The sequence below is a fragment of the Meriones unguiculatus genome, chromosome 7 (genome assembly GCF_030254825.1).
Source record: "Meriones unguiculatus strain TT.TT164.6M chromosome 7, Bangor_MerUng_6.1, whole genome shotgun sequence".
Taxonomy (NCBI): Eukaryota; Metazoa; Chordata; class Mammalia; order Rodentia; family Muridae; genus Meriones; species Meriones unguiculatus.
Genome location: NC_083355.1, coordinates 23,697,957 through 23,725,649, shown reverse-complemented (window position 1 = coordinate 23,725,649; position 27,693 = coordinate 23,697,957). Strand labels below are relative to the sequence as shown.

The 27,693-nt window shown below is 54.8% G+C and overlaps 1 protein-coding gene across 2 annotated transcripts in view; it reads left to right on the top strand.

Annotated features, from left to right (window-relative positions):
- Nucleotides 1-524: 524 nt before the first annotated feature.
- The window catches only part of Arhgap23 (Rho GTPase activating protein 23), a 93,483-nt gene continuing 66,314 nt past the window's right edge, over nt 525-27,693 (top strand). The window contains exon 1 of one of the 2 annotated variants that reach the window (XM_060386848.1): nt 525-670. In XM_060386848.1, the coding sequence (XP_060242831.1) occupies nt 662-670 (9 nt within the window). In that variant the 5' untranslated portion in view covers nt 525-661. Of the gene's footprint in view, nt 671-11,134; nt 11,279-27,693 lie in introns of those variants that run through there. The other variant, XM_021646831.2, reaches the window with a different exon arrangement.

Sequence of the window (27,693 nt, the reverse complement as noted above, 5' to 3'; positions counted from 1 at the left end):
CCAAAGTCCTCAGGCACGTTTTTGGAAAAGCTGGACCTTGGCAAGGAGGAGTCACCCCTGCCAGCTCCCTGTGTTCAGCGGGACGTGGGTACGTCTGCAGGCTCTCGCTCTCTGAAGTGGCCCATTGCCATTTGGGCCATCGGGTCAGCTCTGCCACCAAGATTCCTGATCCCCTTGGCCAAGCTCCGGAAAAGAAGAAGCGGGGCCCCCATTGACTGTGGGCCTCAGGAAAGCGACCAGGGTCTTCCCTGGGAGCGGAGCCTTCTCTCCACCGAGAGGATCCTAGGACAGGCAGCCCTGGGGGCGGAGGCAGGAGGATCCCCTGGATGCGTGAGGCCCTGGAATGCTCCGCGAGTGTGACAGCGTGTGTGACTCCGCGCAGCTGGTCGCCGGTGCCTCCGTGCGCGAAGTGTGAGCTCGTGGAGTGCAGCCCCCACCCCGGGGCCGGGGTGGGTGGGGGGGAGAAGGCGAAGCCCGCGGAGGGGCGGGGTTTGCGGCGGGGCGGAGCCCACCGAGGGGAGGGCTCGGGCGGAGGAGTCCGGGCGCTCCTGGCGTGGCTCGCGGTCGCCGGGTGCAGCTGCCCGGCCGGGGTGCATGGAGGGGCCGCCGCCCCCTGAGCCCCCCGGGGCCGGCACGCTGAGGACGGCGTAGAGGTCGCAGCATGGAGCAGGTCAGCAGAGGCCGGGTGTGGGCGAGTGTCTGAGAGCCGGGGCTGCGGGCGCGGTGACCCGGCGGCGAGGATGGGCGAGGCGGGAGCGAGGGTCGGACCGTGAGGGAGGGGTGCGGGCGCAGGAGATCTGGGCGGGGCCGAGCTGGAGGAGAGGGATGGGGCCCGAGCGAGCGGCACCGAGCTGGTCCACACATGCTCACGCGCGCTCTCGGGGCACTCCCCCATCGCTGATGACCAGGGTAGCACACCCAGAGGATGCACTCTGCACCCCTTCCCCACGTTTAGGGGACACCCCCCCGCCCCCGTCTCCAGTCGGGAAGGGAAGCCTTTAGCCCTCGCTCGCTAAACCTAGGCCTGAGGGGACAGGGCTCCGCAGAACGGAGAGGCGGCCACACAACTCCGTTGTCGCCCAGGTCCCCACCCTCCAGGGGGACTTAAGACGGCCCTTCCCCCTCCGTGTCAAGAGACTTCTCCCAGCCCGGCTGCCTCTTCTCCCCGTCACAGCAGCTGCAGCAACTGCTGCCACCATTTCGCGGCAGTGAGAAGATGGGGTGGGCTAGGAGGCTCGCTACACGCGCCCCGAAATGCAGCACTGCAGGTCTGGCCAGGTGGGCGGCTGCTGGCCTCTGAAACCCAGCTTCCCGGCAGGGCGCTGAGGGTGTGGGCCAGGCGTATCGGCCAGGGAAAGGCCCCCTGATAGAGCTGTCACTCTGTGAGCCGCTCTGCCACCCCCTCCCCGCCCCGAGAGCCTGGCCGGTCAGGTCAGTGAGTAGGAGGCCCTCAACCCCGGCTCTAAGAGGGACAGCAAAGGATGGGGGCGGCGCGCCCGCCGTGCTCCCAGGGCCGCTGTTTTTATGAGGTCCTTGGGTGGGCTTTGGAGTGCTGGAGTTGGCCCTTCCGTCCCCTAGATGTGCCTGGAAGTGTTGGACCCGCCCAAATCACCATCTTCTCCCCGCCCTGGGCTCCTTTCAGCTGCTTAGCCTCCTCCACCAGTTGGTGTGGGGTCATCTCTTTAGATCTCCCTCCTCCCAGTGAGCACAGCACCGCCGTCCCCCCCCCGCTCCCCCCCGCCCATTGCAGAGGGGTTCAGGCATGGACCATCGATGATGGTGAAGAGTGAGCAGACGGATAATCCTAAATCCTGCGAGGTGGGGAGGCATCTGTGCTCTGGGTTTCTTTCCTGGGCTGGGCTGTGAGGTTTGGGGCGGGGTCATGGTCCGCTCCAGGCTCTGGGCCTGTTTGGCATCTTGGCCATTAATTTAAATGGCCAGTGGCAGCTCCAGCGAGCACCAGGCCTGGTAGGGGGAAGGGGACACAGCTCCTCATCTTTGCTGCTGAAGTACTAACAGAAGCACCAAAAGGGGGTCACGAAATGCTGCTGTATTCTTTAATATAAAAGCAGTTTTACGTTATATGAATTTCATCTCCATGTTTTCTTTTCTTTTTTTCTTTCTTTCTTTTCTTTTTTTTTTTTAAAGAAGGGCAGGGTAGGGTCACTACTGCTTCCTGTCTCCTGCAGCCCCACCCACATACTCCTCCAGGTGACCTCTTTGCTCCAGCTCTATCTTTTCTGGTGTCAGCCACTTCCGCTTTCCCAAAGGACAGGCCTCCCTCCCCAGGCCTGCTGCCATGCCACCCTGAACAGGACATTGGACTTTCTCTTCTCCTCTTCTTTCTTCCTGGTGTCACTGTGGCGCCCGGGATGGCTTTCCTAGTGCTGGTGTTACGGGAGTGTGTGTGTGTGTGTGTGTGTGAACTTGGCAGCAGGCCTTGGGACGCCTGGCCTGGCTCCACGGGAGCGCGCTGTTGGTAGGCCTGGTATGTGTGTCTCCAAGCAGCTAGGAGAGCTGCTATAGAGAGGGATGAACAAGGCTCCTCCACCTGGGGCCTTCCAAATGTGGGCGCGCTCTTATGATGGGCGTGGTGTGCTGTGATCTGTGAGTTCAGAGTGGAGGTGCCAGCCTGATGTAAGGCCTTGGGGTGCTCTACGCCCAGACCCTTCGAGCCTCTTTGCCAGGGGCTGGGGTTCGAAGCTGCTGGAAGCGTGGCTTGTAATGTGCGGCTCCGAAACCGGAGCTGCACAGGCTCCTATTTTAAGTTTCCCATGTGCTGAGCCCTCTTGTAAAGCAGAGGATCCTTTTATAGTGCAGAGCCTCCCTGGCGTGTCTGCTTGGTATGTGTGGATTCTGGCATGTAGGGTTTCCTGAAGGGGAGCCTGTCTGGAATCTCTCCCGGGGGCTGGATTCTCCAGTTTACCCCCAATCTTGTGGCCATCTCCACCCCCTTTTCTCCCCGTTGGACTCCCCTCTCTCTCCACCCAGCTGGCTCAGGGCCAAAGGAGAGAGGGGCAGCTGCTGGGGATTTCCAGAGCTTCCAGGGCCAGTAAGGGAGCCACCTACCCCCCTCCTCCTTTCCCCTCCCCTCCCTCTCCTTCCTATTTCCGTGTCTCCCTCCCCTCTACTCTCCTTGCTCCCTCTACCCTTCCAGGAGGGCAGCCCCTTCCTCCTATGTGGGGGCTAGGCAGAGTCTAGGTCTTTCCCTGGAACAGGAAGGGTCTGGCTGGCCTGACACCCCTCAGCCCCTACCATGCCCCACCATAGAGAGCAAGGACTGAGCCGCAGCCTTTGCTTGAGTCCTGACTTGGAGCTGGGAGAACCCAAATACCTTGCTTAACCTCTCTGAGGCAGTCTCCTCGCTCACACAGCGGACCTAATTACAGCCATCCATGGTGTTCCCGTGGGGCTAGATGAAATGAGATCGAAACGACTGTGAGAACCTCATTGGCACTCAACAGAGTTCAGTCCCTTTCCCCTCCATCTTGGTGTCCACCAAAGCCCCGCTGGCAGGTACCACAACCTTTGTGAGCCATTGTTTAGCGTTACACTCATACTCGGCCACTCTGGCCAAGGTGCTACACTGGCTGCTGACATACAGTTAGGACCCTACCGTAGGGCGAGGCTCCCCACCCAAGGCCTCATCTCTCTGCCACCACATGGCTTTCCTCAGCAGTCGGACAGTTCTGATGGAGCAGGCTGATCACTTCCTGCTGTGACACTTGCCCGGGCTTCATGTGGCTGCTGCCAGCTCAGGCAAGCTGCAGCCTCCTGCTCCTGCTATCTGGAGGGTGCAGGGCTAGGGGCCCCAGCTGTTTGGTAAGTCCCTAATGCCTTTGGCCCCAGCCTGGCCAGAGGTTTTTAGTTTCCATTCCCAAGGTATGTTCAGATAGAATTTCTGCCAAAAAGGGACCTGGCAGCAGGGAACAAGTGGGGACTGACATAGTTTTGAATGAATAATACCCCCCCCCCCACAGACACCATTAAAAATTCTTTAGGATGCCTCTTGCCTTTAATCCTAGCACTCAGGAGGCAGAGGCAGACAGTTTTCTGTCAGTTCAAGGTCAGCGCTGGTCTATACGGCAAGCTTCAAGCCAGCCAAGGTTTCGTAGTGGGACTGTCTCAAGAAACAAAATAAGCAAAAGGTTGCGGGGCTGCTGAGTGGGGATGTGGGTTTGCCAGAGTCTGTATCCCGCTCCTACCCTCCTTCCTCTGCCCTTTGCCAGTCAAGGGCCTTCACGGGTCTAAGCTGGCCTCCCAAGGCCACGGCTTTTTCTTCTCGGTACCCAGCCTCTCTCTTTTGCTCAGGAGTGTGCTTGCCCCACCATGGCAGCACGGTCCAAAAGCACACTTCTGTGGGTCCATTATTCTCCCTAGGATAAGGGTTCTTTGAGGGAGCACCTCTTCTGTTTCACCAAACGGTCCCCACCATTTCACACGAAATCCCATGTGCTTTGGAGATGCAAACTGCGCGGAGCAGACAATGCTCCCCTTGGGAGACTTCAGAAGATCTAGGAACTGAAAGCCGAGCACCAAGACCAACCAGCTCTCCGGTCTAGCCCCGCCCTCCTCCCTTTCTCCACCAGGGGGCACTCGTTTTCCTTTATTGGATGGACTGTTTCAGAGGCCAAGTTCATGGCCCCTTTGGCCCATACCTCCACCACCTCCACCATTCCCATTTTACAGACAGTTCCCAACGTATGGCGGCTCATGTGACAGCTTATTAATTTTTATTTTATTTTATTTTATTTTATTTTATTTTATTTTATTTTATTTTATTTTATTTTATGAGACACGCCAAAACCGACTCGTACTTGAAGTGTAGACCAGACTAGCCTTGAACTAATGGCAACTCTCCTACATCAGCCTCCTGTATTGTTGGACTAAAGGTATGTACCACCACACCCAACTCAACCTACAAGGTAGAAGCAATACAAATTTAGCAGAAATCACGTGTTTTTTTTTTTTTTTTTTTTTTTGGTTTTTTGTTTTTAATGTGGTCTCATGTTGCCCAGGCTAGCCTAGAACTCTGTATGTACCTGGGGATGACTTTGAACTTCCAATCCTCTTCCCTCCACTTCCCCAGAGCTGGGACTGTGGACAAACACTACCACATCCGACTTACGCAGACGGGACCCGGGGCTTCGTGTGCCAGGGAGCTCTGGCGGCTGTATTACACTCTGTGTTCTGGGTGGTGTTGCATGGCCCTGTCCTCCGTGGCGGCGGAACACAATTTGCACACTTTCCTAGGGGGAAACAATCTGGAAACTGCACAGGGTGCTCTGCAGGATGGGCTTTGACCGAGGTATGTAGACCAGGCTGGCCTGGAAAACGCAGTGTAGACCAGGATGGCTCCGAGCTCACAGAGATCTAGCTTCGGCCTCGAGAGCGCTGGCATTGAAGGCGTGCGCCACCCTGACCAGGAACCTGGGATGTTTTTGATGGAGGTGAAACTGGACCTGGAGTGGAGTGGTTTTCCTTGCAGCTCCCGGGTGCTTCGGGCCTGTTATTAAATGTGAGCCTCCCTGCCATTCTCTCTCACAGATGAGAGATAAGGCCTGACCGATTCGTGTTAAGGGGCGAGGTGGACGTTCAGAGGATGTATTAGTCCTCAGACAGCTGCCTGGTGAGCAGGACTGGACAAGTAACTCATCTCAGAGCTCCTTGGGTGACACTATAAACTTCTTGTCAGCTCAGGACCGGGCCCGACACCGAGCATTCCATGGCCGGTCCTGTGCTGTCCCCCCACCCCCGGTCTCCGTCTAGTCCTGGTGCTGATTTTCTTTCATCCGCTCAGTCTTGTCCTGAGTGTTCACAGTGCCTCTCCTGGACACATATTTTCAAATGCTTGCTTTCTTTTTTAATTACATTGTATACGCATGAGCGTTTTGCCTGCATGTGTGCCCGGTGCCAGTGGGGACCAGGAGAGGCCATTCAGTCCCCGGGAGCTGGGGTTACAGATGGTTGTGAGCCACCATGTGGGTAGTGGGAACTAAAGCGGAGTCCTCTAGAGGAGCAGCCAATCGATGCTCTTAACGGTCTCTCCAGGTTTCAAACGTTTTCTTAACAAAAAAAAAAAAAAAAAAAAAGTTTATGTATTCATTGATTTTAGTGTGTATATTTGCTCACACATGCCTGCTACCGTGTGTATGTGGAGGTCAAAAGACAAGTTTGATCCGGCCTTGGTGGCGCAGGCCTCTGAACCGAGTACTCTGGGAGGCGGAGGCAGGCAGATCTCTATGAGTTTGAGGCCAGCCTGGTCTACAAAGCAAGTCCTGGACAGCCCAGGCTACGCAGAGACACCTTGTCTTGAAAAAAACAACAGACAAGTTTGTTCTCGATTTTCGTCATGAGAATTCTGGGGGTTGAACTAGGAGCCTTCACTTTTGGTGGCAACTGTCAACCTGCTGAACCATTTTGCTTGGCCCTCCCTTTAAAACATTGTTTTAAAGATGTATTCATTACATGCATACATATGTCCACACGTGCGTCTCTTCACTCTTTACATGTGTGCCTGGTCCCCACGGAAATCAGAAAAGCGCATCAGATCCCCTTCAACAGTACTCGTAGATAGTTGTGAGCTGCCGTGTGGGGGCTTGGAACTGAACCCGGTTCTTCTAGAAGACCTGCTGAGCCACCTCTCCAGCCACCCTTAAAATACGCGTCTAAAGATTTGTTTCCTTATTTTTTGAGACAGGGTCTCGCTGTGTAGCCCTGGCTGTCCTGGAACTCGCTCTGTAGACCAGGCTGAGCTCAGACTCACAGAGATCCACCTGCCTCTGCCTCCCGAGTGCTGAGATTAAAGGCGTGCACCACCCACCAGGCTATTTATTTTTTATTTTAGGTGGAGGAGTGTATGAGTGTTTTATTGGGTGAATGTTTGCGTACTACATTTGGGTCTGGTACTCACAAGAGGCCAGAAAGGGAGGACCTGGGCCCCTGGAAGTAGAGTTACTAGGGGTTATATGAACTGCTGTGTGAGTGCTAGGAACCAGACCTGGGTCTACTTCCAAAGCAGCAGGTACTTCTGTCTCCTCTTCCCATTCAGACAGCTACCTGCCTTGGCTTGTCAAGTGGCCTGCCCTGTTCTCTGATCCCCGCCCCCGGCACCCTCTGCCCTGCTCAGCTTCACCCTCTCCCTGTAGCTCTGCCTTTCTGCACAGTTTGACCTCCCTTGGTTCTCAGGAACCTGCCAGGAGTTCTCCCTGCCCCACACGATGGCACTTTCCTGGTTTTCTCTTCTGCCTGTCCCTCCAGGTACTGCCCTTCCTGTGGTCACCTCACCCCTTGCTCTCTCCACGGACTCTTGAGCTGCTTCCCTGTCTCCCTAGACTTCCACAATCAAGACTCTAACTCCAGCCTGTCTCCCACAGAGGGACTGGACCCAGGCTTTAAGCAGCCAGTGTGGGTTAAGTGTGTGGACTCTGGAGCCCCAATGCCTGGGTTCAAATCCTGTGTGGGTTTGCATAAGATCATTACTTAGGTTGTAGTGCGTGCCTATCATCTTGATATTATACCCGAGAAGCTGAAGCAAGTGGATCATGAGTTCAAGGGTAGCCTCAGCTACTTGGAGAGCTCCAAGCCAGACTAAGCTTATAGGTTGGGGACCTGTCTAAAACCTAAGAAGCAGAGGTAAAGTAATAGGATTCTGGGGACATGATTCAGTTAAGTGTGGGACCTGAATTCAGATCCCTAGTGCCCACGGAGCTAGGTGCAGCTGTGTGCAGCAACTCACTTCTGTATCCCAAGTATTAGTGAAGCAGAGATAGGGGGTCCCCAGAGTGCTGGATTCAGTGAGAAGCCTTGTCTCAGGAGACAAGGTGGATATATTCAATGTCAGCCTCAGTCTTCAGTCTACACACACACACACACACACACACACACACAGACATACACACACATACCACGAACTTTCGTCAACACAGTATACACAAGCGCCACCCACAAACCAAACAAAAACACAACCCACCAATGTGTTTTTGGTTGAACCCTATTTCCTAATCCATTAAACAAAACAGTAACTACTATGCATGGCAGGGCCCTCAGTGAGTCCTAAGTAAAGCACTAGCTCGCCATTTGATGCCTGGCCTGCTCACTCTCCTGGGAGCATCCTACATAAATGGTCCAGTAGGTCTAAGTCTTGAAATTGTTCTAAATTCTTCCATCTCAGTCCCACTTCACCTAGTAGGATGCCAAGTTCCAAAGCCTCTGATATTTGTTGCCCCTACCCCTTGTTCTGGGAAATCCCAACCCCCCCATCCCTAACCTCCTTTCTTCCTGTCTTCTGTTCCTGTCCTCATTGTGTGACTGAGGGAACACAGCTCACCACTACCTCAGGTTTCTGCCAGACCAGGCCAAAACCTAAGTGCCTGAGGCCCGTCTCTCACATCCTCCTGTTTCCTTCCTCATCCCTCCACGCTTCCTGCCAACACACCACCACCGGAGCCCTCTCTGTCCACGGGGAACCTTCTCCCCAGCTTGCTTCTCTGTCTATTCCCCTCATCCAGGTCTGCCCAGCCTCGGGGCTCCATGGAGCTAGAGGAAGCTGCTGCAGACAGCCCTCCCGTTTCTCCAGCCTTCCATGGCTGCTCCCGGCGGCCTCACCGTAGAATCATGGTTTAGGATGACCAAGCCACGGAAGGGAAGGAGCAGGGCCTGATCCCTGAATCCCCAGGGCCACCTGCCACACCCTTGCTGGTCCCATGCTTCCTGTTGACTGTGACTCAACAGCCATCCATGACTGGAGTGGTGGAGGGCTTCAGAAAGATGAGTCTAAAGGGGATCCCCGTGAGAACCACAGTCCACTTGGTGGGAACACGTTTGTCTCCAACCCTGGAGTGAGATCGTGGGAGGAAGAAAGTGGATCTTCGGGCAGAAGGCAGGATGTACAAAAGGAGATGGGGAGTGGAGCCGGGAGAGATAGGGGGGATCTGGGGGAGAGGGCCAGAGGGGGTGGGCAGGAATGACTGGGGTGGGGTGGGGTGGGGTGCAGGTCAAGGTGCAGGAAGAGGTGGGAGGGGCCGAAGGGTGGGGGAGAGCGCACTTTCTGGGAAGTGAGAAGGGGTGGAGAAGGTTTGTGCTGTGCATTGTGGGGGGAGGAATTAGACTGCCGGTCAGGCGGAGAGCTCACTTCCTCTTACTGCCTCCTGGAGGGTCTGAGGGCATCGGGCTCTGGAAAAAGTGAGCCAGGGGCACCCAAGGGGCCACCACCTCCTCCCTGCCCCCAAGGCCTCAGCTCAAGTCTGCTCTCCTTACAGAGACAACCCTTTGTTCTGGGAGGAAAGGACCCTGTGCCAGTGGGACAGACAACATGCCTTGGAACACTGGAGCTCCAGGCAGACGGGCAGGGATTGGTGTTCTGCTGAAGATCCAGGCTTTACAGTTAGATGGTAGGGGGGACTTTGTGGGAGGGGAGGGGGCGTAATTCTGCCTTCTGACCTTGATGGGGCGGAAGAATTAGAGAAGTCTTTCTAAGAGACGTCTTCTAGTGCCAGGGGCTTAAAATACAGCTCACAGTGTAAAGCCTGTCAGCTAGCCTGTCTGGTGTAATGTTGTACCCTTTTAATCCCAGCACTAGGGAGGCAGAGGCAGGTGGATTTCTGTGAGTTGGAGGTCAGCCTGGTTAAAGTGGTGGGTTCCAGGCCAGCTAAGTGCTAAGTCTACATATTCTGTAAAAGAAGAAGAGACAAAGAAAGAACCCCAACCCCGGATGGAGAGATGGCTCAGTGGTTAAGAGCATCTTCCAGAAGGTCCTGAGTTTAATTCCCAGCAACCACACCGTGGCTCACAACCATCTACACGGGGGTTTGAAACCCTCTTCTGGCCTGCAGGTGTACATAGAGATAGAGCACTCGTATACATAAAATAAGTAAATTAAATCTTTAAAAAAAAAAAAAACAGAACCCTCCCCCCCCCCCATCCTGTGAAAAGGCTTAGGAAGAAGTCAGCATAGGCTGGAGGAAGAGGAGGAATGAGAGTTAGATAGCAAGAAGAACTTCCCAGCTCAATGAAGGACCTAGGCATTGGTTCTCACTGGGTTGTGTTTAGGCCTGCGGGGGTGGGGAGGAGGGTGGGCTATGGGGTGGGGTTCTGTTGGAAGAGTGGGGTAGCTGGCTCTGTGGGTCTAGCCCCCAGTGATGTAGGGTGGCCCGGGTGTGTGTGTGTGTGTGTGACAGTGCCTTAGCGGAGGGAGCAGATCTCTGCAGGACCAGAGGTTTGGTGCGTTTGGGCACCAAAAGTCGGGGCTGTCTGTCGGACCTCCCATCCAGCCTTGACTGCTGCCACTGTGGGGTCCTGTCTGAGACCCTTCCCGAGTGGGTGTTTTTAGATGGGGGGGCATACCTCACACCACATCTGTTGTGTCTCAGTTTTCATGGGTCTGTAGAGCAGCCGTTTGTAACCTTCCTCGTGCTGTGACCCTTAACACAGTTCCTCATGACGTTTTTGTTGCTACTCTCCCCCTCCCCCCGCCTTCGAGACAGAGTTTCTCTGTGGAACAGCCCTGACTATCCAGACCAAGTTGGCCTCGAACTCACGGAGATCTGCCTGTCTCTGCCATCCGGTTTTAATCTCTGCTGCCTTTAAAAAAGCCTGCGCCAACACTGCCCGTTTTCGGTTGTTCCTTCATAACTGTGATTTTGTTACTGTTGTGAATCCTAATATAAATTTCTGACATGCCACCCCTGCGAAAGGGTCTTTCTGAGGCCCAAAGGGTCGCGACCCACAGACTGAAAACCGCTGCTCTAGAGTCTTCGCCCCAAACCTTGTCTGTTCTTTCCCTATCTGACGTGAAGTCAATGCTCCGCCACCCACAGGCTTTCTGGACCCCTGGGGGTCCGTTTCTGTCCCTCTTGGGCTGCCTTTCCCTGTCTACTCCTGGGTTCGGTGCCCTCATCTTTCGCGCTCACCGATTCTACCCGGAGGTCCTCTTCCGAGACTTCCCCTGAGAGCGTGCCTCTGGGGGACCCATCGCTCCGTGGTCCGCGCAGACCCCCGTCTGGGTTCCTATCACTTTTCTGGGCAGTGTCGTAGGGAGGCCACCGCCTGCTCCGGGTCAGAAGCGTGGCTTGTGGGGGGCGGGGCGGGGGCGGGGGCGGAGCTACACAAACCCTACCCCCTTCGGGCCACGCCCCACCTCCCCAGTCCCCCGCCCCCTGGGCCCCGGCCGGTGCCCCCAACAGTGCCCTGGCCGCAGAGCCTCCACGGCGGCCCGATGAATGGAGTCGCCTTCTGCCTGGTCGGGATCCCGCCGCGCCCGGAGCCCCGGCCCCCCCAGGTGAGGGCTCAGAGCCCGGGTCAGGCTGGGCGGGACCGGGGACCACGTCCGGGCTGGGGTCACTGCGCCCACGAAGGTGGGCACTGCTGCGCGGAGCTTGGTGACGCTCTGGGAAGCCGCAGGAGGAACGGCTGCGCCCGGCCGGCCAGGGCTCGGAGGGGGGCCGCCGCAGAGGGTCCTCGACGGTCCCGGGGTTACCCGGCCGGGGCCACACAGCCGGTGGCGGTGCCAGGCCCTGGGCGGCCAGGCAGTGGGGGTGGGAGGCCCGCGCCTTTTGTCCGGGATTTTCAGGCGGGGCGCCCGCCGCCGTTTCCTCTGCCCAAGTTTTCGTTTTCCGTTGGCGAGGCCCCCGCACAGCTGGAGCCACAGGGAGTGGGGGAGGGGTCCCGGGGCGGGACGACCTCGGCTCGCCCCCTCCGGGTGGGGCTGCGTTATAGGCCTCGGAGCTCGGGGCTGGGACCCCAGCCCTGCCTGGCCCACCCTCCTCTGCCCGCTCAGGCTGTGGGTGGGTCCGGGAGCGGGGTGCCAGGGGCATTACTCAGCGCTGGGCTGCTCTGCTTGGGTTCTTTCATCTGCCAGCTGCTGAGGCTGGGGAGGGGCCCTCATCTTCCCAACAGGGTCAGTCCCCTGCCTGGGAGCCTGGTTGTCGGTCCTGCTCAGGCACTCCCCAGCTCACAGTGGCAGGGCGAGCTGAAAGTCTGAACAGTGTCTGGCCAGTACTTTTCCCAAGTTTGGAAAAAAGACGTTCCCTGGAGTCGAGTTTGAGGGTCAAGGCCAGGACCTTGCCACTCCCTCTTTTGACACTCCAGCGGGCTCCTGCCCTCGGGGTGTTGGTCCGGCGGGCATGTACTTTTGCAGACTCTTCAGGAGACTTTGGTGTCTGAACTGGATGCGTTAGCTTCTTCCTCAGTCGGCTTCCCTAACCCCTCCTTCTAGCCAAAGTGTGTTTCCTAATTACAAACTTGAAATTCTGGACGGACAGGGGGCGGGAGTGGAGGTCATTAAGTTTGAGTCCTCCCAGATTCTCCCCCACCGACAGTACTTCATCCCTGTCCCCCGTCTCCTCCCCTACTCCCTGTGGGCTTCTGGTGGGTGGCCTTTGATCCCACGTGGGGCTTACCCCACTGCCAGGGCAACAGCCCCATTTTCAAAGTGGCCAGCGCTGACAGCAGGAGATTTGAATCTCCGTTGCGGAACTAGTCATTTGGCCTGAAAACTTGGCCCAAAGCGCCCCCCCTCCCCCCCCCCGGCCCTGGTGGCTTCCTCCGGTTGCCTACGTGTGGTTAGATTTGCCCTTAGTTGGCTGGGAACTCCAAGGTCCTGTGTCCCAGGCTCTACCTTCTTTCAAATGATGAGATAAGTGGATCCTCCTCCATTCAATGCTGGCTTCGAGGGTTGTGTAGTGAAAGAGTTAACACGGATTACATTTTTATCTTATTTTTGTTTCTGTTTTTTCAAGACAGGGTTTCCCTGTGTAGCCCTGGCTGTCCTAGAACTCGCTCTGCAGACTAGGCTGGCCTGGAACTCAGAGATCCACCTGCCTCTGACCCCCAAGTGGGTCACCATGCCTGGCAATGCTAGTGACTATTTTACAGATAGGGTCTGACCAAAAGTATGGTGACATTATTGGGTTGGAACCCAAGTTCTGGTGTTGGTTACGGCAGGAAATAGAGTTTGGAGGGAATGTTTTTAGGAGGACGGCTCGGACACTGCAGGGGTGGGTGGGGCAGGCATGTGGCTCCCAGCTGGAGCGGAGGGTGCTGGCCCTGGGGAACCAGCCTTCCGTGTGGGTAGTGTGGATGAGGCCTTCTGAATCCTCTCAGGGCAACCCTGAACTCATGGCGAAAGGACGCAGTGATGCTGGCAGGGCTGGGAGTGGGGGCGAGGGAGGGTGAGGCATTACAAAGAGGACAGTGTGGGAGTGGGCAGTGGCTGCTTCATCCCTCGTTGCCAGGATGCTTTGAAACTTCTTGTGTGAGGTCAAAAGACAGACTACAGCTGGGTGTGGTGGCGCCTTTAATCCCTGCAGAGGCAGGGGCAGGCAGATCTCTGAGTTCGAGGCCAACCTGGTCCACACAGGGAGTTTCAGGAAGGGGAGGGCTACATAGGGAAACCCTGACAATAATAATAACAATAACAATAACAGCAATAATGTAAAAGATAGACCACATAATCGGTGACTGGGCTAGGTGTTGGGGTGAGGAATTGGCGTTGGCTATTCGGAACTTCCAGGGACAGGTTTGTGAACTACAGCCCCCTGCCCCTACCCCAGAGCAGGCCGGCAAGTGGTAGACAGATGTTTCCTCCAGTAGGTGGATTCCCGTGATGCTGGATTCCAATGGAGATATCTAGAGAGGTTCCGAGAGATGCAAATATATTCAAATGAGCATATACATTAGTACCTGAGTTGGGTTTTTTTATTTGCCTGGTTTTTTTTTTGTTGTTGTTGTTTTTTTTTTTTTTTTTTTTAGATAGAGTTATTCTATTTCAAAAGAGTTATTCTAATCCAGGCTGGTGTTGTCTGTCTCAGTCTCCTCAGGAATAAAGCCAAGGTTTGGTAGCAGTTCCTCTGGGTCAGGATTGGTAGAGCTCATTCTTTTAATGAAAGTATCCCCTCAAGGTGGGACCTGTCTATCGTCACCCCAACCTACAGTTATGGTCACCAAGGCTCAAAAAGCTAGAAGTAAAGAACAGAGCAGGGGAGGAAGGGCCACTGGGTTCTAGAGTCATGTCTGGCCCTCACTGTCTGGCTGTCACACCTTCTTGAATCTGTGCCTTACAGTCCGTGTCAAACCGTCCTCCCGCTGGTTTTGAGCTCGGCCGCTTATTTTTGTTGGTCTTCTGCAGGGGTGGGCAGAGCCTCAGGTGTCCCTCAGCTTTTGGGGGTGGGGTATCAGTCCAGTGTATGGCCTCCAGCCTCCCTCCCTAGCTGGCCTGTGGCAGTCCATTGGCACGCTCCTTCTAGCGGCCTGTCATCCCTGCTCTGCTGGCTGCAGTGGTTCAAAGGTGAGGTATTGGCTTGGTCAGGGGTTTAGACAAAGCCTGGTCTTAGTTTTCCTGCTCTGCCACCCGGCCTCAGTCATGAATAGGGCCTGTGGGAGCTGGCACTGCCTCTCTCCACGCTCACCCCCGCCCTATCAAACAGCCCGACTTCAGATCTAGGCCCCTGTTTCTCGTGAAATTGTGCCAGCGTGTCAGAGGGCAGTGCCAGGCTGTACCAGGAGAGTGTCTTCTCTGCCATTTCAGGGAGACATCAGGCCCAGATGGCCTTGGCTTTGGACACGGGCAGAGCTTGAGCCCTTGGGAGGGCAGATATTCGTTACCTGTCAGAGTGGCCAAAACCAAAGGGCCCATCTTGTTCAACTTCTCATGCTACAAGGAAAAAGGCTGCCAGGCTGTGTCACGGCCCCTCAGCCTGTGAGTGTCCTATGAGGACTTGGGTCCTTTGAGCCCCAGGCTCAGGGGTTATGTCCATGGCTCTGTTTCCCCCATACCCCATCAGTGCTAGTCTCTGGGACTGAGTCCTGGTGGGGTGGCAGAGATGAGTGGACAATGTGTCCTGTTCATCTGTGTCCCCACTGCCCGGCACAGTGCCTGGCACAGGGCAGCCCTCCATAAATGTTTGTGGAGTGCAAGCCAGAAGCCTCCCCCACTGGTTTCCTGGGGTGACCTGGGCCTACTTCTCTCCCTGGCATTGGAACGGGAGATTTGTCAGTCTCCCCGTCAGCCTTAAGCTATTCAAAGGCAGATAATATAGAGTATGTTCATGGCGCTTAGTGCTGTGCAGGTGTGTAATTACAGCCCCCCTGAGATTCTATGGCTTCCGAAGGCCACACAAGTGACAGAGCTAGGGCACTGGCCATGCTCCTAACCTCATTCCAACCGCCAAAGGTGTCTAGTGTTCCTCTTGTTACCCACACAGTCTGGCACCCAGCCAGCACCTGGAGAATGTTTGTTGACTGACTAACCGGATTCATGAATTGTGAGACAATGTGTGACGAACCCACAGGATCCTGTAACCCATCCTCTGCGTGTTGGTGGGGTTAGGGTCTGGGGAAGCCGGCCTGGGAATATTGCTGTGTGGCCTGCATGCCGCGCCTGAGCCAAACCGAGGGAGGGAGGGAAAAAAACCTCTGAGGGCTTCCCGTCACCACTGCCCTCTGTGGCTCTCAGGTCCCACGGCCTCCAGTGCTCCTGGCTTCTCCAGCTTTCATTTGGCTCTTCATTTTCCAGAGTTCTGAAGGGGGAGCTCTGAGAAATGGCAGGAGAGGAAGGTCCGTGAATCAAAGGCTGGGATTCCATCCCCGTCCTGAGGTGTTTAGCTCTGTTCTTGTCAAGATGGAGGGTGATCTGAGTGTGCCTGGGACGAGGCCTCTCTGTGTCTCCGCCTGCCTGCCTGTCTCTCTCTCTCTTCATTTTTAGTGCTGAGGATAAGTATGCCGGCTAAGTGCTCCACTACCTGGCTGTGTCCAGCCATTACTATTAGTTTTCCTCTCCTGCCTCTGTCTCTGCAGTGCTGGGATTAAAGGCACGCACCACCACCACAATGGCTTAGAACTGAGATTTGAATCTGGAGCCCTGTGCATGCAAGATAAGTGCTTTCTCATTATCTACATGCCTGGCCTCATTTTACTTTTACTTTTATTAATTTATTTTAACTTTTTTTGTTTTGTAGTCTTGGCTGTCCTGGACTGGCTTTGTACACCGGGCTGGCCTCGAACTCACAGAGAGCCACCTGCCTCTGCCTCCCGAGTGTTGGGATTATAGACATGTGCCGCTACGCCTGGCTTTCTCTTATTTATTTATTTTCATTTTTGCATTTATCATTTTATGGCATGGGGCTTTTGCCTGCATCTCTGTCTGTGTTCCGTCTGTGGACCTGGTGCCCGTGGAGATCAGCAGAAGGCATCAGATCCTCTGGAACTGGAATTATGGACAGTTGTGAGCCACCATGTCAGTGCTGGGAATCAAACCCCGGTCCTCTGGAAGAGCAGGTGGCACTTGTACCCCCTAAGTCATCTCCCGGCCCCTTTACTTTGTATTTTAAGATAGGTTCTTGCTAAGTTAAGGAGGCTGGCCTTCAGTTCGCTCTGTGGCCCAGCCAGGCCTTAAATGTCCACCCTTGTGCGTCAGTACTGGGATTATAGTCTTCTCTCATCCGGCAGGGCTGCTATCAGCTCTTTATTGCTCAAGCAGCAGGTGTTGGATTTCCAGCCTGCATCTGTCCTAAACCTTGGGCCCAGGGGCATCTCCAGCTTCCTTTGACCCTTACATACCTGGGCCGTTGGGTCACCCTTTGTTTCTGTTCTTTTTTTCCTGGTCTGAATTAGCATTAGCCAGTCAGCCTCCACCCCCCACCCCCCAAGGCTACAACTCCATCTGCTCATAGGGACCCGTGTACTGTGAGGTATTTGGCATTCTACCTCCTGACCCAGCAGATGGGCTCTGGGAGAGGAGGGCCCCGGGCAAGGGCCTGGTATGCCCCCTCAGGCCCTTGGGAGTCTGGAGCATGCTGTGGTTGAGTGTGTGGGGTGGGCCTTACCCTTCTTAATTCTCGTTTCAACTCTACCCCATCTTTCCTGTGTGGCTTTGGACACTAGCCTCCATTTTCTCTTTCATGTGGACTTGAGGCTTGAACCTAGAAGCGTATACACGCTAGGCAAACACTTTGTGACTGAGGGCTAGGCCTCCTTTTTCTTCCCTCAGATACAATCCTTCACTCTTTCTGAGGGGCCTGAGTGAGGGGAATCAGGCCAGTTTCTATTGGCAGCAGCCATTGTTAGACAAATAATAATCAGTGGATGGAAAGGAGAACCCAGGCTTTTTTGGAACCAGTGAGTTGTAACCCTAGCACACCTGGCTCAGTGGAGCCCATTAGCAAGGTGTTGAAGCTCACATCTGCAAGCCGTGGTGATGGGAGGCAGGAGGCTTGCCACCAATTGAAAGTCAGCATTGGTTACATTGTGAACTCCACAGCAGAGGAGGCTACTGAGGGAGGATCTGTTTCAAAAGCAAACACAGCCAAGTGTGTGGTACGCCCTTAATCCCAGCCTTTGGGAGGCAGAGGGAGGAGGATTTACATGACTTTGAGGCCAGCCTAGTCTACAGACCAGCCAAGGCTCTGAAGAGAAACTGTGGCTGGGGAGAAAAATCAAAAACAAACAAAGCCAAGCAAGCAAGTAAGCAAGCAAGCAGATAAAGGAAAGCTCCCAAGCCCCAAACGGAGAAGCTGAGATATAGCTCACTTAGCAGAGGGCTTGCCTAGCATGCGAAAGCCCTGGGTTAGCACAGCACTAATCAGGTATGGTGCCACAGGCCTGTAATCCCACCACTTGGCAGCCAGAGGCAAGAAGATCACAAGTTCAGGATCATTCTTGGCTCCATATGTGTTTGTGGCCATCCTGGACTGCGTAAGACATAAACAAATGAAACAGACATTTATGGTCAGGGTAATCTGAAGAGGAAGGGAGCTTCCCATCCCTGGAAGCATCCAAGCTCTGGTGGACAACAGTGTGGACCAGTGATGATGCTGGCATGAGTTAAAGGTCAGCACGGAACCCCCAGGTGCTCTGCTTGGATATTTAGCTGTTTCTTGGACCCATGCACACTGGGGGCTAAGCTTGGTCTAGAAGGAGTACTAAAGGCTGACACTATGGCTGGGGCTAAGCAGCTGCTCTGAGGCCAGGTATTCCTGAACAGGCTGCTTGGAAGGAGCCTGGAAGGCCTGATGTGAGTAGACGTGGGCTGGAAAAGGTGGGAGGCCATCATAGAGCCAGAAAGACTGGGTGAACAAGGAGTGGGGAGATACCTGGGCCGCTGGTCCTGGAGGCTGCCTGATCGTCCTGGGTTTGAGTGCCAAGGGAGGGGAGAGTTCCCCGGTCCCCCAACACAGCCTCTCATGTAACGAGGGCCTGCCTCAGCTGCTCCCTGTGGCAGAGTCTGGCCTGTAGGAGTGGACTGGGGAAAGAAAGCCTTATGCCCAGTGTGTTTGGGGGCGTCTGGGGGTCGGGAGAAACAGTGGAGCCTTTGTCAGCAGCTGCCAGGAATCTGGCGGAGGAGCTGGCCCTGGGTCTGGCTGGGTTCTCCACAGACTGGCTGTCTTTGAAGTGACCCTTTCAAAGCTCAGCTTGTATTCCTGGGAGGAGAGAGAGCTTGGGTAGACCAGGCGAAGGGTTTGCTGGCCTTGTGGCATGGACGTGGGGAAGGAGGACTGCAGGCCCCAGGAATGTGGTGGGCTGGGGGACATGTGGGAGCCATGTAGGAGGACAGCTCCTATGGGGCCTCAGTGAGGAGCAGGAGTGTCGGTCCGAGGAAGGGCAGGGTTCATTCTGGCTGGGTGCCCGGCTCCTCTCGGCCAGCAGTGTGGCTGCTGTCTACACTGGGCTTCTGAACCAGCACTGTGTTCTTCCTTGTTCATGCCTATCACTGCCGTGAGAGCCACTTGGGAGACGAGGGCAGGAACTCAGGCCCTGGAACACATGGAGGGGTGGAGTGGGGATCTGGTCCTAGGTGCTTTTCCCACTCCTTAGAGCCTCCAGAAAACTGGAGACCCTCACCTCTGGGCAGACACCCCCCACCTCTGAGTGGAGAACCCCACCTCTGAGTGGAGAACCCCACCTCTGAGAGGAGACCCCCACTTCTGAATGGAGACCCCCCCATCTCTGAGTGGAGACCCCTGTGCTTCACTAGACTTCTCCTTCTCAGTGAGGAGGCAATGATAGTTTGCACAGAGGAGAGAGGGAAACTGAGGCCTAGAGAAGAAGCAGTCTTAGGGAGAGTAGAAGCAGAAGAGAGGGAGGCAGGATGAACAAGGACTGCTGGGAGAGTCAGGCCAGGTGACGCAGGAGGCTGAGGCAGAAGGAACACGGCTTCCAGGCCTGGGCAACTTAGGTGAGATTCTCTTGAAACTGAAAAGAAGGTGAAAAGAGGGCTGGGGATGTAGCTCAGTGGAATGGAAGAAAGAGAAGAGGTGACATCAGCTAACAAAGGAGTAGGTTTCCTAGGGTTTACTGAGGAAGGGGGCCTCAGAGCATTAGAAGTGAGCCCTGGGGACGGGGAAACGTGGGCTAGCCGGCCAGCCAGATGAGCACCTTACTTGGGTGCTGTGCTTGGTTTGCATGCTGGCCATGCAGCCCTGTGGCCAGCGAGGGTTTGGAATGAATGCCAGTGGGTCTGCAGATCACATTGCCTAGTCAACTGCAGCAGGTTAGAGTGTGTAAGTATGCCGTGGTCACACACTGAAACTGCCCAGTGACACAGTTTTCTGAATGTGTCACAAGCGGCATGAACTGCCTTCACTTGTACTTGAGAAGTCTTCTGGAGGCGTGGCCTCTGGGCCCTCCCTCAGAGGGGGTGGGGCCCTCTTTGTTGCTCCCCTTATCTTGAGCTGGCATCTACACAGCTGAGCTCTCATTAGCTCTAATAAGACCTTCCTTGGCCCTGGGCCCCTGCACCCTGCTGCACTTGGGGGAGTTGGGACAGCTGAGGGTGGGCAGGTGTATGAGAAGGGAGCAGTGGGGATAGGTCACCGAGGTTGGTGAGAGAGCGGCTTCGCTCCCTCCCTCTGCAGCCTTGGCTTCCTGCACTCGGTTCCAGGGGTCCAGGTCCCTCATGCTAGGGACGCGCTTATCTGAGGGACCAGGCATGGCCTGGGGCTGCCAAGGACATTCCCAGGCATGGCTGGCATATTGTCCCTCTTGTCCTCCCCAGCTACAGCCTGGGGCAGCTTAGGAGGCTAGGTGCTTGGGAAAATTTGGGCAGTGGCCGGATCTTCAGGCAAAGCAGCCTTCATTTCGTGGGTGGTCATTACTTGTAAGTACCCTGGGCTCCACACAGCCCTGCCCTCAAGGGCTTCCTTGTCTGCTTTTGCTATTGCCCAAAAGCCAGACAAAAAGACTCCACTCAGATTTTATAACCACAGATTGTGAGATTCCCATCTCCATTATATGCCAGTCCAGAATGTTCCCACGGCCCCCTTGCCTAAAATATCAGTGTTAAAAAAGACCCTGGCAGGCCAAAGGAGCAGTGCGGTGCAGGTTCAGGAAGGGGGACTAGAGGCGAGGTGGGTGAAGTAACACAGATGATGGATTCAGAAAAGCGCAGTTTTCAGTTTAGATCTTGAGTAACCTTGTGTGGTGGTCTTTTTATTTATTTACTCATATCAGTCTTTTGACAGGGTGGGGTAGTCTTGGCTAGGCCGGTGTTAGAGGGGTCCTCTTGCCTCTACCCTCATTGGAGCTCACTTTTGAATCTGTAAATACCCAGACACCTCGTACTGGTCCGGGAGCATCCATCTTTAGTGTCTCTACTGCCTTAATTTTTTTAGATTTATTTATTGTTTATTTTGTTTTTTAATTCTTTTAAGACAGGGTTTCTCTGTGTAGCCCTGGCTGTCCTGGAACTCACTCTGTAGACCATGTTAGCCTTGAACTTAGAGATCTGCTGCCTCTGCCTCCCTACTATAGATGGTTATGAGTCACCATGTGGTTGCTGGGAATTGAACTCAGGACCTCTGGAAGAACAGCGAGTATTCTTAACCTCTGAGTCATCTCTCCAGCACCCCCCCCTTAACTTTTAAAAAGATCTAATGTCTATGGATGTTCTACTTGTGTGTATGTCTGCGCACCACGAGTGTGCCTGGTGCCTGAGGAGGCCAGAGGGTGTCAGATCTCTTGGTACTGGGGTTACAGATGGTTGTAAGCCACTGTGTGGCTGCTGGAACTCGAACCCTGGTCCTCTGGAAGAGTAGTCAATGCTCTTAACTTCTGTGCCGCCTCTCCTGCCCTGGAAAATATTATTACTATTTTTCGAGACAGAGTCTAATGTATCCCAGACCCACCTCAGACTTGATAGGTAGCCAAGCCATGACCTTGAACTTGTGGTCTTCTGCCTCACCTCCCAAGTGCTGGGCTTGCTGGAATATTACCATGCCAGTTTATATATTGCTGGGAACCCAACCTAGAGCTTCATATACATTCTGCAAGAATTCCTGCAGATGAGCTGTACCCACAGTCCCAAGTGAGAACTCTTTAGTAAAACACTTCCTGCTGGGTGGATGCTGAAAGGCCATCACTAGGCAATTTATTAGATTTATTTATTATATATTTATTTTATCCATTATACCATAGATTTTACACTATATTTATTATAAAACCAAAATCAGAATAAATCCTGAGAGGGTAAATACCTCACTGGCTTGATAGACAGACCTTTCTGGACCCTGTACCTGTCCTGTGCTCACTGCTGCATCGCCTGACATAAAAGTGCATGGGTGATCACCTCCCACAGCCCAATATAGGCCCACCTATCCCAGAGCAGTGACCTGGAGTCCAGGGAGGGCTTGTGTAATAAGGGGAAGGGGAGAGACATCACTGCTGGTGACTCTGGTAAACACACACAGATACACACAGACTCACACAGACACACAGACACACACGCACGCACGCACGCACGCGCACACATATATAGCCTGAGTGAGACTCAGATCATGGCTGTGAATCCCAGCTTGTCCCACCTTTTAGCTGCCTGTCGTTGGACACGTCACTAACTTCTGCTGAGATGCCCCATCCGCTAACTGTTCCAGCGCTGGTAAACCTCACTGCCGTAGTGGCGCCTTCCCGAAGCTTCTTGGAGAAGCTTACTGGGAACCTTGGGGGAGTGGTGGCCCACACCTTAAATCCCAGCACTTGGGAGGCAGAGCGGAGTTCAAAGGCAAGGCCAGCCTGGTCTACAGAGCAAGTTCCAAGACAGCCAAGGCTACACTGAGTAACCCTGCTCCGTGAAGAGCAAGCCCTGACTGCGACCACAGAGCGAGAAAACGAGCCCCCTAGAGCCACCAGTGGAGACGAAGTGACATCCCCTGCCACCTCCTTTTTAAGTTTTACTTCTATTTATTTATTTATTTTTGGAGACAGCATCTTTCTGCACAGCCCTGGCTGCCCTGGAACTCACTCTAGACCAGGCTGGCCTTGAACTCACAGAGATGCTCTTGCCTCTGCCTCCTGAGTGCCGGGATCACAGGCGTGCCCCACTGCACCTCTTATGCACCATTGTGTTAGCATTACGGCAGTGACCACAGGACAGGTGTAACACACACACATATGTTTACACGCCTTTTGCATGTATGTGTGTGTGCGTGTGTGTATACGTGTTTGTGCCCCACAGCACATGAATGGAGGTCAGGCAGTTCTCAACTTCAACCTTGTGGGGTCGGGGGATTGAGCTCACTTATATATTATGATTTATGTTTTTACTTATTTAGGTGGTGGTAGGCTTTTGAATTATTTTTTATTTATACATGCAGGCAGGTATTTTGCCTGCATGTATGTCTATGTACCGTGTGTGTGTGTGTGTGTGTGTGTGTGTGTGTGTGTGTGCACAAGAGCATGCCTAGTGCCAGAGGAGGTCAGAATAGGGAATCAGATCCCTTGGAACTGGAGTTACAGATGGTTATGAACTACCATATGTGCGCTGCATTGAACCCAGGTCCTTTGGAAGAACAGTCAGTACTCTTAACCCCTGAGCCATCTCAGCTCAATGTTTCCCAGGCTAGCCTTGAGTTCTGAGTAATTCCTACCCCCTAACAACCCACCCCCAGTTCTGGAAGCCCCAGGTATCCCCAACTTAGGCGTTTTTGAACCCCGTGTCCATAACTGCTTTGTTTGTTGCATGTCTATCTCTTTGATCTTTATAAAATCGAACTGCTTTTAATTTTTGCAAATCCTTTGGGGGCTTGCTGAACTTAAACTTGCTGAGCAGCTCCTAGTTGCCAAGTATTCAGCTGAGTCCTCTGCAAGGAACCCTTACAGCTCACAGCTCAGGAGGTGGAGGCTTGGACAGGGGCCAGTTCACACAGTGGAGACTGAGCCTCAGGCTCTCTGACCTTTCTTTACCTAGTGTGTTAACCCCTCCACCAGAGCGCCAGTTGGTGATAACCTTTCTCCATTGTTCTAGATTAGTCTCTGAAATTTGGATTGTTCGGGGGCAGACAGGAGACAGGGTAGGGCCACAGATTGGCTCTCCGGTCCTTAAGTCGTTAAGACGTGTCTCTGGGGCAGGGACTCGGGCAGATGTCATTTCCTAAGTGCTCAGCTGTTGGTGAGCTCAGACCGGTGAATTCCGAGAAAGCGAGGCTGACTTAGGGCTAAGGTCGGGAGGGACGGCGTCCCAAGGAGGCAGAACCTTATTAGGACCGGGGAGGTCTCCAGCAGCCCGTGGCATCTTTGGGCTTCAGCTCTGCGGTGGTGACTAGTGACTGATGCGGACCCTAGGGGCCTACAGGCTCGGGGAAACGGGGCGGCTCTAGTTTGTGGGCGCTGCCTTAGGTTGAGTGACCCTTCCGTCCAAGCTTGCGACACTCAGGGATCCACCAATCAGAGGCGCCTGCTGCTCCTCTTTTGCATAGCCACGCCTCTCAGGTTCGCGGCTCGGCCCAGTCAGCAAAAGCGGCTTCTGCCCCACCGGCGCTCACCTCTATTCAAGCCGGGTGCAGTTTGCTCCGTGGGGCGGGGGGGGGGGGGGGGGGGGGAGGGTTGCGACCCGCCTGGCAGCCCGGCTGCACTATTCATAGCTCCGGGGCAGGCGTACTTCGCATATTTGTCGCTCTTCATGTCTGGCTGGACCATCCCGCTCGGCCTTCCCCTGTTCCCTCCTCCCTCCTGCTCCCCCATCTTATCCTTTCAGCCTTTCTATAATCATCTGATGTCGCAGCTGCCTCCTGGCAGGCAGCCTGTGCACATAAGGACACTAAGGCCCGACAGCCGCTGTCCCGTAGGGCTGGGCCTAGAGGGAGAAACTGGCAGCGAGGAGGCACGAGATGAGGCGGTCAAGAGCCTAGGCTTGGCCTGCCACAGGAAGACGCACCTGGCAGGAATCTGACACCCTGGGACCTCAGCTGCCAGGCTGAGGTCTGAGGATGGAAGATTAGTCAGGAGAAGGAGACAGGGGACGGTGGGAAAAGATGGATGAGCACTGTGTCCAGCAAGTGGGGAGGGCTGGTGGCTGGAGCATGGACTGTGGGGGCAAGGTACAGCTCCAGAAGATGGAAGCAGATTCCTGTCTATCTGTGTGCCCCGCCCCCTTCAGTACAGTGCTTCTGTACTGAAATGCTCCTGCTTTTGGACTCAGTTCCCACCAAGAAAGGACAAAAGTTGAAGTATGGGTGTGGCAGCACAAGCCTGTAGTTAGTCGAAATACGTGAGAGCTGGAAACAGGATCAGAGGTTCAAAGTCGTCCTTAGCTAACCTTGGGCTACATGGGACCCTGTCTCAAAACAAACAACAAGGGCTGGAGAGCTGGCTCAGTGGTTAAGAGCACTGTCTGCTCTTCCAAATGGACCCGCGTTCAATTCCCAGCACCCACATGGCGGCTCACACTGTCTGTAACCCCAATTCCAAGGGATCTGACACCTTCACACTAAGGCACATTAAAAAAACAAAACAAAGCAAAACAAACTCCATACAACAAAAAGAACTGAAGTAGTCTCTGTTCCAGGGGGGTCCCCAGGGGGCCCAGTGATGAGAGCATTCTTTATTACTTCCCTCCAAATCCAGAAGCAGCATGCTGATGCCCACCTGGGCCACACACTGTCCCTTCAAAGCAGACACAGTGCTGGCCTCCCAGGACTCACAGCTAGGGGGGAGATAAAGATCAAAATAGCCTCATAAACATATCTGCCTGAAAGGGTGCCCAGAGACCTGGCATTGAAGCAGTAGGTGTGTAAAGTGACTTTAAAAAAATTTTTGGGGGGTGGTCAGGTGTGGTGGGCACATGCGTTTAATCCCAGCACTAGGCAGGCCAAGGCAGGCGGATCTCTGTGAGTTTGAGGACAGCCTGGTCTAGAGAGGAAAGTTCCAGGACACATGTGGAGGTCAGAAGACAGATAACTTGTGGATCAGTCCTCTCCTGTCTTGGGTGCTGAGGATTAAGCTCAGGTCCTCCGTCTTGGTAGTAAGTGCCTTTACTAGCTGAGGCACCCAGAGCTGGTGTATTGCCAGACATTAATGCCGGAAGCTTCAAGGTGGCCAGGAGTGAATCCAGGTGAGAGTTGAGGAAACAGGGAAGGAGCTGAAGGAGGCGGAACATTCCAAAAACATTGTGTTGCAGTGGCCCAGGGGCTGGAAGGGTGCTGGGTGCTTGCGGGAACTGGAAGGAGGCCAGAGGCTGCAGTGACCGGAGCTCAGGGAAGGGGGTGTGGTTTGTGCGGAGGTGTGTCCTCCAGGGCCTGGCAGCCAAAATATTAGCAGCCTAGGCTGACCTCCCCGGGAAACCAAGCAGCCCAGAGCGAGTGTGGGTGGGAAGTGGGCTGGGTCACTGGCCTTTGGGTGGCGGCGTCCACCCCAATGTGGGCGGGAGGCCAGGTGGATGACGCCTCCCACCTATCCATTCCTAGACTGCCTTCCCAGTAACTTTGCTGAGCAAAGAAAACCTGTGTGAACTGGATTAACAACCTTGCCAGGGGCAAGTGTGCCCTCTCCTGAATGCTGGGGTGAACATAGGTCCCCCTCCCCTCGGTGTTCCACGAGCCAGTGCTGAGTCCTCTCCAGCTGAGGCCTGGGTCAGAGAGTCAGGTGGGACCGGAGGCACCTCTCCGGCTCAGAAGGCTCTGTGTGTGCAGAGGGCCTGCAGTTTATTTCTTCTTCTTCTTCTTCTTCTTCTTCTTCTTCTTCTTCTTCTTCCTCTTCCTCTTCCTCTTCCTCTTCCTCTTCCTCTTCCTCTTCCTCCTTCTCCTCCTCCTCCTCTTCCTCCTCCTCTTCTTCCTCTTCCTTCTCCTCCTCCTCCTCCTCCTCCTCCTCTTCTTCCCCCACACCCTTCCCAGACAGGCCTTCCCTGTGTAGCCCTGGCTGCCTTGGAACTCAGTAGACCAGGCTGGCCTCGAACTCTGGGATCCGCCTGTCTCTGCCTCCTGAGTGCTGGGATTAAAGGCGTGTGCTATCACTTCCCGACCCCGACATCTACTTCTGTTGTGCCGATGATTCCATGTCTGAAGGCAGAGCAGAACTGACTGAGGACTCGGGTCTGCCTCCCCTCCCTCCTGTCCCTTCCTGGCCTGGGATCCCAACCTAGAAGCCCTTCCAGCTCCCTCATAGCCAGGAACACGAAGGGCTGCCTGTCCCCTTACCTCCCCTCGGTTGCCTCTGCCGGGCACAGGCTAGACCAGGGAGAGGTTCTGCTTAGAGGCAGGGCCAGGGCACAGGAAAATGCAGAGGTAGCCTCCACAGTTTGGGCAGGGCCAAGGTGAGGGGGTGGATGGTTTCAGAGGTGAGGCTGAGAGCCTTTTTGTGCAGAGAACCCCACGTGCCCTGGGGGAGATGGTAGGAATCTGCTGGAACCTGCCCTCTGAGGGAATGTGGCCTCCGGTGGACTGGAGCTCAGCTCTCCCGCTGCCCTGGAAGGGACCGGTGAGTGCACCTGTTGGCTCTGCCCAGCTGGCGAGACAACAGGCTGAACTGGAGGGGGCGGGCAGAGAGGGGTGACTCACGCTCAGTCTGTCTCAAAAGAGCTGTCCAGCGACTGCACCGGTGTGATGATTTGAAGAGGAGTTACTGCGGGCAGCTCCCTGTTCTCCCAGTCTCCCCAGAAGAGGGCATCAGGCCACTTTGGTGCTCCAAAGGGAGGCTTCAAGGTTCAAGACCCTGACTGGTCTTGCAGGAGACCTTTTTCCTGTAAGCGATTTTTTTTTTTTAAGAGGGAGGTTATTCCTCATTCAGATGGGGCTGAGAGAGAGTTCCTGGAGAATGCAGCGTGGGGGTCAGGTCACAGGAATGACAGTCACTTTTCGTCCCTTTTATTTCCAATCGAGACGAGCTGAAGTGGCGCACGTGAACCAGCAGGGGGCTCTGCTGGCTATGGCACTGACACATGGCACCCTTGTGGAGTCAGGAGGCCTGCGTGGGCACGCCCTTGTGTGTGTGTCACAGGGGGTTTGTAGGCTCCCAGGGGCTTAGCACAGACTGTGTGCTCTGTAAGGTGAGATGACAGACGAGCCAGAGAACTCTTCAACAGTCGCACTGCGTCTGTGGGGCGGGGGCGGGGGCGGGGGATGGTGGGGCAAGGCTGGGAAAGAGTGGCCATTGCATCGATTCCATCACCAGCAGGGACTTTCTGTGTCTGTCAGGGCCCCTGGCAGCCCAGGAGCTGACCCTAGCGGGCTTCCCTAGGACTCCAAAGAGGATAGTAGCAGACATGAGAAAATGCAGACTGGAGCCGCCGCATCCTTCAGGGCCAGGGCTATCTGCCTGCCTCTGCTTCCTGGGCACTGGGATTAGAGGCGTGTGCCACCACTCCCTGGCCTGTTTTGTGTATTTTATTTTCCTGAAACTAAGTCTTGCTTTGTAGCCTTGATTGGCCTGGAACTCAGTGTATACACAGGGCTGGCTTTGAACTCAGAGGTTTGCCTGCCTCTGCAGCCCAGTTGC